General features: G+C 41.4%; 1 protein-coding gene and 1 pseudogene across 2 annotated transcripts in view; one reads left to right on the top strand and one right to left on the bottom strand.

The window, feature by feature from the left end:
* LOC147136135 (uncharacterized) overlaps window positions 1-6,256 on the bottom strand; it is a 48,143-nt pseudogene extending 41,887 nt beyond the window's left edge.
* Window positions 1-13,120, top strand: part of plcl1 (phospholipase C like 1) — a 95,589-nt gene that overhangs the window by 53,764 nt on the left and 28,705 nt on the right. For both annotated transcript variants that reach the window (XM_086051606.1, XM_086051607.1), the window contains exons 2-3: window positions 9,268-9,342; window positions 12,355-12,642. In XM_086051606.1, coding sequence (XP_085907732.1) covers window positions 9,268-9,342; window positions 12,355-12,642 — 363 coding nt within the window. The remainder of the gene's footprint in view (window positions 1-9,267; window positions 9,343-12,354; window positions 12,643-13,120) is intronic.

The following is a 13,120-nucleotide window of genomic DNA, read 5'->3' as shown; positions in this document are numbered from 1 at the left end:
GAGCCGTCTCGCCCGATTGATTGCAAAGCCACGATAACACAGGAGGTAACCCGGAAGGGACCTGGGGCTGCTAAATGCATTGAAAGTGTCCATAATCAACATGTGCTTCAATTCACATTAGTTCTCTCAATTTTTTGATCTGAAGATAAATGTACTAGTAGGTGACATATCGTCGGCTGGCTTTTGTTTATATAGCTCGCGGGAGAATTGTTAGCCCAAATGTGTCAAGTGCTCCAGTGAATACCGGCACCCGATTGGCGGCGTAACACGAACCCGGAAGTGAAGCGCTTAAATGCGAAAATTACATTTTATGCTGAACGGCTCATTATTTTGCAGTGAAACAAGACCACGACGGTAGCAAGGAACTTTTACTGCTCCATTGCGTGCTCCGCGCCTCTCACCACGTAGACAATGAATGGGGTTGATGACGATGCGCTGCGCCCAGCTAAATTCGTTTTGAAAAGGGCTTCAGGAGCCGTGGCTCACGAGTAGTATACTGTCCCGTATATTATATAAATATATATATATATATATAAATTATATAAATGTCCCGTATATTGATATATCAACTCTTGCAAATACAGAAAACTGCAATCTACCGATCCTGTAATATAAGATGCTTTTAGTAAAGCTTTGGATGGCGATCGATTGTCAATAACAACGGACACAAACGGTTTGGCAGCTCAATGTCTTTTACTTTTATACTTGCTCGAACATACATTGCTGGTTCTTAAACAGTGATAGCACATTACAGCGCTCCTAATGGAGACTCTCTGTACTACACATGAAAGATCCTAGATCAGATAAAGCGTCAATCTCAGAACAAGCGGCAATCACTCCACCTAGGGCTGCTCGATTAAGCGATTTTGAACCGTAATCGAATTTTCTGGATAAAAGGATGTTAAAAACGTTCAAATCGGCACGTTTGATTTTGTTATTTTTGGTGTATCTAAGTGTAGCCCCGTTGTACTTTCTGTATTGTGTTCTGTTTGTACATTCTCTTCGCATTTGTGCTTTATGTTACTCCTCTCTTCGTATTAAGATCTCTGTTTTCCGGTGGTTACTTCCGTCTTTGTCATGCGGTCACGTGAGTAGCGCGTTCTATCCAATTGCTTGAATGCGGAACCGATTGTCCGCTGGCCGAGGAGAAAGTGACACATGTGGGGGATTGTTTGCTGCAGGTGCCGACTATCTGAGCCGACTGCCGAGTGAGTGAGGAAGTGAAGTGGAGCGTATGCTCAACTGACGGAATTGGCCAGGTCGATGGTGAGCTAGGAGCCCAGGATTGATACTTGTTATTGCCTGGAATAGAACTGAACCATTCTGAACCATCCCTGCTCTGGTCGGGCTGGTAGGAGGCTGCATTTTAGCCAGCCGATCCCCTTCATTGAACTTAAATTGACTGGCATTTTAAATAAAAGAGATTCAAAATACTTCATTTTTCATTATTTTTTATTTTACAAAGAAATTGTAATCGTAATCGTAAAATTGGGTTTGAGAGAAAATAATCGGGATTTTCTTATTAGACAAAATCGAACAGCCCTAACTCCACCTGTCATGTAAGGACTTCTCTCTGGCCTCGCAAAATGACAGAAGACTGCTTGGGTCAGTAAAAAGCAGCCAGAAATATCCAGAGTAAAAATAAATTTGGTGAGTCACACTCCTCTTTTACATTTCAGATTTCTTACACCCGTTTTTTGACGAAAAGAGCCAAATTGTGGTTTCATATGAGGATTCATATGAGGTGACATATCGTCGCTGTCCTGTGAAAAACACTGTCCATTTTTTTCGTTTGTTCTTATTTTTAGTTGAATGTGGTTTCAGCATTAACGTGAAAATTAGAAAAAAAATCCCAAATTCATTCATCATGCTCACACCACCGTGGCACCGTGCACCTGTCCCTTATTTAGGAGTGAGAAAGTTAGCAACCCTACTCGCGAGACGTGGGTTGGCCAGGCCGGCTCTACTGCATCGAATGTGGGTGGAACATGGCCTTTAATATTGATGATCATTTTGAGGATTCGCGATGAAAAAAAGGGTTTTTGAGGGCCTGTTAGTTGCTGTTTTAGCTTCATTTCACTAGTATCTGCATCAAAATTTGGCCTGCAGTTTTTGAACACACCAATTAGTTTTACTTGTAGCTAGGGTTTATCATCAACTAATATTTTTTAGCCGTTATTGATATTAGAAACACATATTAAACTTATCTTTCCCATGCGTGTAAATGAATTTGAGTTACTCCCAATGTTTTAAAAAAATTTTATTGATGCAAATATTAATCAAAGGCAGTGATTTCCCACCATAGAGTTAAAACATTTAACATCATACTCCTTATTGTTAAAGATTGTCATTACATTTTAAGTTTACCAGCTGTGGTTGCAAATTTTGCATTTTCCTTTTAAAATGTTGAAAGCATTAAGCATTAAAGTAACTTAAAAGTAAGAAGTAACTTAACGTTAGGGTTACATAGACGTTAATATTGTAAAGAAGCACATTACTTTCAAATGCAAGTAACTAGTAATATGAAACATATCACATTTTGGAAGTAACGTACCCAGCACTGATCAATATGCTCACTTAAAAGTAAACATTATTTTCATATACATTTTTGGGTCAAGTGCCTTTCGCGGTTGTTACTTTAGGCTACTCCGATGGCCCGCAGTGGACGTGAAGTCAAGATCCAGTAGCGACTATCACGCTCACCTGCTCTATTTTTTGTCACGTCACTTAACTCTCACACTTAATCACTGCTTAGCAATATTTAGCTATGCTAAATTAAGTTCACTGGAGAACCTCTAACTTGCACAGAGACAAGTAAATATGTACTTCATTCATCTATAAATCACATTTAACCTCCAGCAACTGGATTTAGCTGCAAAACATGCAAGCTCACGTCCGGCGTACTATGTGTGATTGTGAGGTTGTATGTAAAGCAGTGATGGCGAGGGGAGATAACGTGCCTGAATGTAAAGCTAAAGGGCAGATGTGAGCCCGCACGGGCCTGGTTTCGAACTTCCAGTCTTGTCCGATGAATCACACGGTGACAGAAGCGGTGTCTGCTTGTACAGTAGCTGATATGTTGAGGAGCGCCTCATACAGCAACCTTGGGCTTACATGTTTTTCACTGAACAACGGTGATGATGAAACAGTGGGTTCAGCATTCCAACCTCCGCTATATTTGCATATCTTTTAAACAATTTCAATGGGTTTCTGCAGTATAGACGGGTTCGATTTATGTGCTAAAAATAGTAACATATACCACAATCCCATGCGTTCGACTATAGCGGTAGGCTGCGTCGCCTTTTCGTCGCAAACATTGGTACGTTGTCAAAGGGGAAGTCAACCCAAAAATTTTCTTTACAATATTATGTTCTGTGTAGCCCAACTAGTCTAAGCACAGAATTCTGATTAATATTACGTTTGTGGAATATAAAATAAGCAGTATGATCCACCTGTTTTTGTCCATCTCAGGGGGTGGCCATTCTGCCACTTTCTGTCAACTGAAAAATGACACCACAGTTGCTCAGGGCTCACGTAACAACCAATCATGGCTTCAGAAAACAGGTGAGGTGATTGATCGTTTGACACTCCAAGCTGTTGTTCCATGCAAAACTGGCATGTAAAACAATTGATGAAACAACAAGTGTCTGCTAGCTAAATGCTATACAGTTAAAGGCAGACATGCTAATCAAATTTAGGGGCCAATCTTACGGTAAAGTTTAAACCTTCAAATATCATGCAGGGAGCAGTCCAGGGTGTTACATACTACTTTTTTTTGTATTACAGTTAACGAAGACACGGGAAACAACAACACGTCTGTGTTTAGGTGAAGCTCTCGCCAGAATGCTACACTATAGCCGACGGCGCTGTTTGTGGCTTACAACCATAGCAACAGCTTAGCTCAGGGTTAATTGATCACTTTTCTTTTGGGTGGGCGTCAAATCCCTGTTTTGTAATGATTTTTGGGAGTCTAAAGAATCCTTTTCCGCCCTTTCCCCCGACTATTACAACCAACAATGACACATGTACAAGGCATGACGAATGGCAAATGACTCTTTGTTCTTGGGGCTAGCCTTTCAATATGTCCGGCGGCAATGCATTGTGGGAGATGTAGAAAAGGTCGAAAAGTGGAACATTTAGAGTTCAGCACTGAGGTTTACTGGCAGAGATTCAACCTAATAGAAGGAGAAGAAGAAGAAGCAGAGAAGGTCCTCAATTAAACTCCTGGCTTCGTTTAGTCGTCGTTTAGAGTAGAGAGAATATATGCCTGTGAGTACTGGTGATATGTTACTATGTTTGTTAACGTAACAGTTATTTGAAAGGTAATGATGAGTGTAAACACTGTGCTAGTTTGCGGTAGCCCATCTATTACATTTTGCCATATATGTTAGCGTTAGGCTTAACATTTGTTTGATTAAATTAGATTGTTTAGCTGAACACTTTGGAAAACGGACAGAGAGTGAGAACATGCTTGAAGAAATACTTTAAAACGTTTAAGTTTAAATGTGTTTGAACAATGTGGTTGATGTGAAAACTATTTTTCGTCTCCCTATAATCTGGATTTCTGCCTATCGGTGTCAGGTCTGGAATATATCTGCCATGATAAACGGAACTTTACTGTTATTTGTCTTAAGACCAGGTGTCATTACTGTACCATGAGAGATAACAGTGTCTCACGGCTTATCAACATGTCATTGCTCAGTATTGGCGATACTCGTCTAAAGAATTCTTGAGCGCCCGTTATTGATCAGTGGCCTTGCAGCAAGAAGCAACAATGGGAACGGAAAAAACACTCAATTATCGAGCCGGAAAGTTTCTGTCAGACATTCAAGCAGACACGTATGATGGCAACTTTGTTTGCGAGGTAAACATCGGCATCAACTTTCATGCAGGCTACGCAAATGTATGGATTTCCAATCCTGACATTCTCTCGTCAATGAGCGCTGTTTGCCTTTGTTCACGTAAGCGTCCCAGAAAACATCTTTTCATTAAGTTGAGTCGACCAGACGCAGCCGGACAGACGCGCTTAGCGAAAGCGGGTCAGCGAGTATTTAGGTGGACCGAGCATGAGCGGCCTGGCTGTGCTGATGATGCTGAGGGCCTCGGACGTTTGGGAACATTGATGCTGTGGTTGTAGGCTGATAATCCAGTGTGTGTGTGTGTGTGTGTGATTGTTACATATTTTTACGTTGACATTCCTGTGCACGACACACAACGCCATCCAGGAAACTGTGAGCACGGTCTGGCAAAGTCTCTAATACAGCACTCGGCTTTTGTCCCAAGAGGACATGTATGGGTCCTAATCCACTGGCTGCCTTTAAGGTCCGCCCCCTACTCTCTCGTTCGCTCGGTTTCTCGCTCTCTCGCTCTTGCGATGGCACTCTGTTTGGATTGTTCATCTGCGATTTGATCGTTGGCTTCACGGCTTAGTCGCTGCCCGGAGGAAAAGTCAGAGAGCAGATGGGAAGTGGAGCAAAGGCTGAGGGTGGGGGACTGAATCAGGAAAAGTACAAATAAGAGGATGAAAAAATATCCTAGGTTGGGACTTTGCATTAAGTACACTTGTAAAGTCTAATGCAAATACAAGTGGAAAAAAACAATGTTTTCTATAAATTACAATTCTGGTGAAGAAATTGAACTAAATTACGTAAAGCGCACCTTGACAGCAGAGCTGGGCACTTGACCCTTTTTTGCCCGTCCGGCCGCGACCCTCCACCCTTGACCTGGGTACCCTTCCGGCCGCGACCCCCCGGCCATATTCATAAAATTTGTCAGCCCCCACCCCTCCGCCCCAGAATTTTGCATCCGGCCGCTGACAGTTTAGTTCATGAAATGACCAAGCTGATAACTCAACTTATGTCAAATCCTTATTGAAATGATTTGCAATGCCATTCATGTGTTCCATTGTCCAAAACGCAACCACATTTTTTTGTGTTGTTCATAGTCAGGTAGCTATAGGTCCTGTTCAGGGTTGCGGGGATCGCAATCGACTTTTGGTGAGAGGCAGACTGCACTGCAGACTGGTCGCCCGTCAATTACTTATCAAGAGTGGGTCGAATACATGAACAATTACAGTTTGTTGCACATGCCAGTAACACAGATGCACCAAAGCAGATTTTTTTTTTCCAGCTCTCATGTTGCCCTCGTTGGCTTCCCTTGCATTCCCTTACATTACATTATTGATGATGATAATGTCAGGTTACCTTGGTATGTAGGTCTGTTTGTGACACGCCTCTTCACGCACTCCGAAGACCATCTAACTATTACATACTGAACATGTGCATCATTTATTCAGTTTCACGAAAGGTCACACTGCACACTTGCTTATGTTGCGTTGTTAGGATAAGCTCTCAGTGTGATGCAGTCCAGATGTATACCGCTGCAAACTACCACCACAATAATACATCTTGCTCAACTGATCTGTCTTTGACAGTGTCAGATATTGCATCATCATAGGCTAGCTGACAATACAAGAAGAACCTGCTTTCGCAAGAGCACCGCTGCTCATTATGCGATGTGAGCAGTTATTAGCAGGTGCCCTGGCTGACACCTCCTCACCGCCTCGCTGATGAAGGTTGTCAAAGCACTGACGTTTGCCCGCCATGCTGCGATGGAGCTGTCAATCAATGTCACGGTGGAGGGTGATTGGATGTGCAGGGCGCTGTCATGAGCAGGGTGTGTTTATCAACCTATTTTTAAATTCATGACCTAGTGTGATGGTCTTTCCTGACATATCACACACACACACACGCACGCACATAAAATCTTCATACATTGACAATTTGCCCCATCACAAATACAGTTTGCTCATGCTAAGGTAATAAAAGTGTTTCTTTGGTGCCATCTCGTAGCACGTTGGTTTCAAGGAACTGTTGAAGTGAGTTGAAGGGCCCTACTTTTGTTCCAGACGCAAGTGTAGCGCAAAGCGCACTGTAACTGTGTGCATGGGTGAAATTTTCTTTCTTTTGGTATTTTGGTAGGCTTTGCGGTGGTAAAATTGGGTTTAAAGAGGCGTTTGCGCCTTTGAGCGCTATTGTGGGATGGAATGTAGTGTTTTCCCAGCAATCACAGCATTACTCATTTGCATCAAAATCAGGGCATGCCAGAGTACGCTTTACTTGAACATTGCGAAAAAGAAATTAGACTCGCTTGAGTTCGTGCATGACATTGGCACGTAAACGCACGCAATATCTCCCCTTTTGGATAATGTCGTCGGCCGTGTGTCTGTGATGTGGGCAATTGCGGACCGCCTTGATCGGTGCTCTGGGCTCGATGTGAAATCCCGGTACGCCGTCAAAAAGTGCTGGCACTTTGTGCCGCTGCGTACCAGCCCAATTAAAGCACCGAACTTGTCATCATCAAATAAAGGATTGTTTTTTTCACACATTTTCCGAACTGATTTTTTTTGCTCCGCCAATTGTGAGTTATGCTAATTTTATTCTGCTCAGTTCTTTCACGTGGCTCCTTAAGAATTTAAATGAATTCTGCCATTCCTCATTTCATGATAAACTGTTTCCCTAATGTCGGGCCATAATAATTATAACTATCTTTTGACGTTCCTATGTAATCTGCATCAACATTTTAACCATCCATCTATCCATTATCTATACCGCTTATCCTCACAAGGGGAGTGCTGGAGCCTATCCCAGCTGTCTTCGGGCAGTAGGCGAGGGGCAACTTGAATTTGTTGCCAGCTAATTGCAGGGCACACAGAGACAAACATCCACACTCACAATCACATCTAGGGGCAATTTAGAGTGTTCAATTAACCTGTCATGCATGTTTTTGGAATGTGGGAGGAAACCGGAGTACCCGGAGAAAACCCACGCAGGCACGGGGAGAACATGCAAACCCCACACAGGGAGGCCGAACCCACGAACTCTGAAATGTGAGGCGGACGTGCTAACCAGTCGATCACCGTGCCGCCCACATTTTAACCAATCATTTATAAATTACATGCACAGTGGGGGTTGTGTTTGTAAAGTAAGCATTCTTTCTTACGGAGGAGATGAATAAAGGTTCCGGCGTTAAATCTATCATCTTACTTTGAGTAAAGCCTGCAGCCAGCAACTAAATAAGGATGTGTATGTGGAAAGAAGATGGAGGGAAAACAAAAGACTAAATTTAGAAATTGGGATTAATGAGTGAAAGCCAACACAAACACGCACTTTGTCAATCTTCATCACTCAGCACATGTTTGCTTTATTAATAGACGAAAAGAAAACTGTACTTCCTGCCTGGTCAAAACAAAGCTCCGCCCCCTCTATGTGCATTTTCAACACAGTGACTGTTATTCTTGGTCTGTGACCTGTCTGTTTGTCATTATTGTACGGTTTGTGCTGAGCGTGACAGGGAATCAAATATTGGTCTAGAGGAAATAATGGAAATGAAAATAATCTGTGCCATTGTCAATGACGCAACATCAACCCTATTTTAACTGTACAGATCAAGTGTAATTTTAGTCCTTAACACATGAAAATGTGTTTTTCTCCCATTACATCACCATAAAGTACATAAGTAACGTTCCAAGCAAAAAAATAATCCAGCGGTCTCCAAGTAATTTTTGTACAATTTTAGTAAAAGCCCCCCCCCCCAAAAAAACAAAAAAAAGCCCAACAAAAAACAACTGTACAATGGGAAAAAAACCAAAAACAAAACAATTCAAAACTCTTTTGATGAGCCCTTTGAGTAAGAACCAAACATACCACCAAAAACCCAGAAAAAATAATGTTTAAAAAAAAACTTGTCTCAGGTGTTTTCTCTTCATGATGGTCTTAGATGATCGCCAGTAGTCATGTCGATGATTAATGGATGATGTTTAGCGCGCTACTGCTTTTGTTATGGTCTGTTTCTCCTTCCTGCTTCTGTTCCCATTTCCCGTTTCCCTTGGCTTGATTGGATTCTCAGCCAGAACAGCAATGTGGATCTTCTGTGACTGGCGTTGTGCATTCGAGTCTCTTTTGACAAGAACGGTCAGACAATTGTAGTTAATTGTTAATAGAAAAAGCTTGTTCTTAACTGTCTTAGTTATAAAAGAGGTTAAGTCTACCACTGTTAGACATATAAACATCTTATTGATGCTATTGGTGATGTGACCAAAAGTGGTCATTTTAGTACTCTTCATTATTTTTGACAATAGTAATATAAAAATTGCATATTGTACCAAAATGAAACTGCTCGATGTAAACTGGGCTTTTGTCTGCATTGCGTACTTTACTTCTAACATACGCACACACGTTTTGACTGTCAGGCTTTTCGTTTTTCCAGGATCCTTCGGTGCAGAAGGTGGGCGGAGGAAGAAAGAAGACTGTGTCATTCAGCAGCATGCCCTCAGAGAAGAAGGTACATTTTACCGCACCTTTGATAAAAACAAGTCGATACCATGCGACATAGTTGAGTGCTTTAATGTGGAATCTTTTTATTTCATGAAACCCCTGATGTTGAATAGGAATGATGAATTTTAAATGGAATTCACCTTTTCACTGGGCTTCTTTGAGAATAAAATCCGACCACTGAAATTTTATTTGGCATATCCAGCAAGACATAATGAAGTTCTTTATTATTTTGTTTTTGTAAAACAGTGCCTTTGAAAATTCATAGATGGGTGGTTCTCAAAAAACATGGTCCAGGAATGTGTTAAAAAATATATATGCTTTAAATCAACCCTTTCTGCAGTGTGCTATGAATAAATATAGTTCACTCAGCCCTTTGTTCGCAGGAGATTGTTGTTGATGACATGGTCTACTCGGTTGTTACATGGACACTAAACATGAGCACTCAAGTACCAAATGTCATGTCATCTTCCAAGCCGCTTATCCTATATAGGGTCGCGGGGAGTTGCTGGAGCCTATCCCAGCCGTCAATGGGCAAAGGCAGACTACACCCCGAACTGGTCGCCAGCCAGTCGCAGGGCACACATAGACACTGTCACTGAGCGGGAATCGATCCCACGCTGCCCGCACACAACTCAGGCGTGTGTACCACTACACTATCAGCGGACGCTAGTACCAAATAGGTTTAAAATTAATTATTTCTACACTTGAATAGCTTCACTTCATACAAAGACAGAAAAACTTTAAATACAAATGACCAATAATACGTACAAAATTACCTCTGAATAGTAAACAGACGGAAACAATTACATTCCGGGATTTTGTGGACACAACAACTTATTAGCTGTTGCTTCGCAAAATAGTGCCTGCAGCTGAACTGAGCCCCTTTCAAATTCTGCTGACTCAAGAATACACAACAAAAAATAAGGACGTGAAAATAGCATGAAAAAAATTATCCATGTATTTTATTGTACGGTCGACGTGTAAAGTACTCAGTTGCCGCTGAATGAACAAAATAGTTATTTGAACATGTTAACAATGAATTTTAAAGTACCACCATTGAACCTCCACTCTACTTTCCAAAGTAGTTCCAGAGTAAGCATAAGGTTAAGCACAGCTGTAAATCGTCAGAAGTACCTCGTGGACTCAACATAACAACTCGGGCTGGGATGATACACTTTTGTCCCAATCCGATATGGATCCCGATACTTGGGTTGCGATCTGATACGTATTGCGATACTCAAATATTATAAAAATATATATATTAAAAAAAAAACTGAGGCATGTGTTTCCAAAATTTGAACTTAAGTGCCATTTGAAATTTATTCAAGTGTCACAATTGAAAAGTGCATAAACTGTTCCAGTAACTGTTCCTGATACACAGGAGTGCAATAAATAAAACTCCATTCACAAAGCTCTACTTTAAGGACCTCAAATGTTCCAAAAGTATGTTATAGAACATGCAAAACATAACATAAGGTAGTGAAAGTATTGATACTTCATCAACATATCGATACTTGGTATCGGCATAAATAGTATTACGATACATCGCGATACGATATTTTTTCCCAACAACCGTAATATATTGTCACATTATGCACAGCATGGAACTCGATGAAACTGTATTGTGTTGGATTTCCATTCTGACAGTTTATTGGTAACAACTGTTTTTGATACTGATGCATTTTAAGGGTCTAAAGGGCTCTGGTGTGCCGGCATGTCACAAACTGGAAATGGCCACGATGGCTGTAATTCACTGCTCAAAATGGATTCACACTTAAACAACAGCACAAATCTTGGAAAGTTATTTATTTTATCGATGCATTTTATATGCAATGTTGGAAATAGTCAAATCTGGATTATGAATTTTAAAGTGAAAAAAAAAATCTTGACTCATGAACTTGGTCACCAATCACAGCCCTAGGCGGACCCTGTTTTCTGAGAACCACGTGGGTGACAATAATAATTACCAGTATATTTTAACATTACCAATAGAAGTTGATTTAAAAAGCTTCTACAAACTGAAATATATTAACTAGTACATAAACATGGTATCTAGTGTGAGTACATTGAGTGAAAATTTAATAATCGATAGCTAATAGATTTCTAACTATACTGTTCTGTACATGGTGTTGATCATGTGATAAAACCAGTGGTGGGCATTTTACTAAAGTTTGCCGGTCCCTCATTTGTCATCCGTCATTTGCCAGCAGCATGGGTACCCGTCCGTCATCCGTCAATCGGTCTATTTTTCAAGCCGTACCAAACTGTAAATGTCTGTCGTCAGTCCATCATGATATTTCAACTACGCTTCCATCAGTAAACATCAAAGGTCCGTCAGTCTGGAAAAAAAAAAGCTCCAACAGATGAAAAATTCATCCATCCATCCATTATCTGAACTGATGTGATTAAAATTGGTAAAGGTGCACTATGTAATGTGTCAGCTCAAACGGCTTTACACTGACATATGGTGCGACACTTTACTTATTTGCCAATCTATTGAATTGTTAAGTGGGAGCCTGAATGCCGCTTTAACCTTACATTTTTTACTTTAAAGTTTTGCTTACCTTAACCAGAATCCCGTATCACTTTTTCTTCTTTTTCTTTTTCTGCGGTTAGCAAACAACTTGTGGTACATTGCTGCCACGTTCTCAACTGGAGTGTGGGCCTGCAAACTATAACAAATAAAATGAGAAATGTAAAATGTAACTCATAAGAACTTCTCTGAAAAACTGTCTCTGTATTCAAAGCTACTTTATTACTTCTTAGCTGAGCTCATTAATTAGTCAGCCTGAGCCAACTCTTGATTCTCTCTTTGGTGCATTCCACCACCTGCTTTAACATATACAATCAATGCAGTCTGGGTCGCGTTTCCGTCTCTTGTCAGGAAAATTGCGTCCGTCAATGATGGACTGAGAGGTCCGTTAGGACTTGACCAGATTAGTGATGATTACACAGACGGACGAAAATCCACCTACATTTGTAAACGTTCCTAGTGAAACACATTGGTTTTCCTCCACAGGTCAACAGCGCAGCCGACTGCCTGGCCTTCATGCAGGGCGGATGTGAGCTGAAGAAGGTGCGCCCCAACTCCAGGATCTACTGTCGCTTCTACACGCTGGAGGCCGACCTGAGCTGCTTGCGCTGGGAGCCGTCCAAGAAGGACGGGGAGCGGGCCCGCCTGGATGTGTCCAGCATCCGAGAGGTGCGAACCGGCAAGAGCACCGAGACCTTCCTGCATAACGGACCCCTCTCTGAACAACTGGCTGAGGAGGCCGCATTCTCTGTCATACATGGGGAAGACTACCAGGTAAAACTCTGTGTGCTCCGATGGCGCCAGTAGTAAACAATCCCTTACATGTCTTTTAACCAAGGCATAGTGATTGAAAAAAAACTGGGCAAAGGGCTGGAATGGTGATTTTAGACTTCTTTTCTCCTATCGCAGTTTGAATGTCGATCGCTAAACAGCTGAGTTGATTAAAAAATAGTCTTCGTGAGAATTCAGAGTAACAGTTCACATGAGGGACTGCTAATTAATTGATTTTCTTGGATTAGTGACACAGATGTGCTCTTTGGTGAAATGGACTGCGTGCTGTGGTATAGTAGTAGGCTAGCGTTTTTTTTTTTGTTTAGCTAAATGACTCAATGACAACTACTGGTTAACTTTGGAGTTCCGTTTCAAAGCCTGCAGTGTATCCCGAATTTACTGTACACGTAAATTGGAATGCGTCATAATTACGAAAGGGCTGTCACTATCATATATTTATAGAATCAGTTATTCTATTGAT

This window comes from Filicampus tigris, chromosome 14 (assembly GCF_054856515.1).
Source record: "Filicampus tigris isolate MCC_2025a chromosome 14, RoL_Ftig_1.0, whole genome shotgun sequence".
Lineage (NCBI taxonomy): Eukaryota > Metazoa > Chordata > Actinopteri > Syngnathiformes > Syngnathidae > Filicampus > Filicampus tigris.
The sequence above is the reverse complement of the archived record's forward strand: the minus strand, read 5'-3'. Positions and strand labels throughout refer to the sequence as shown.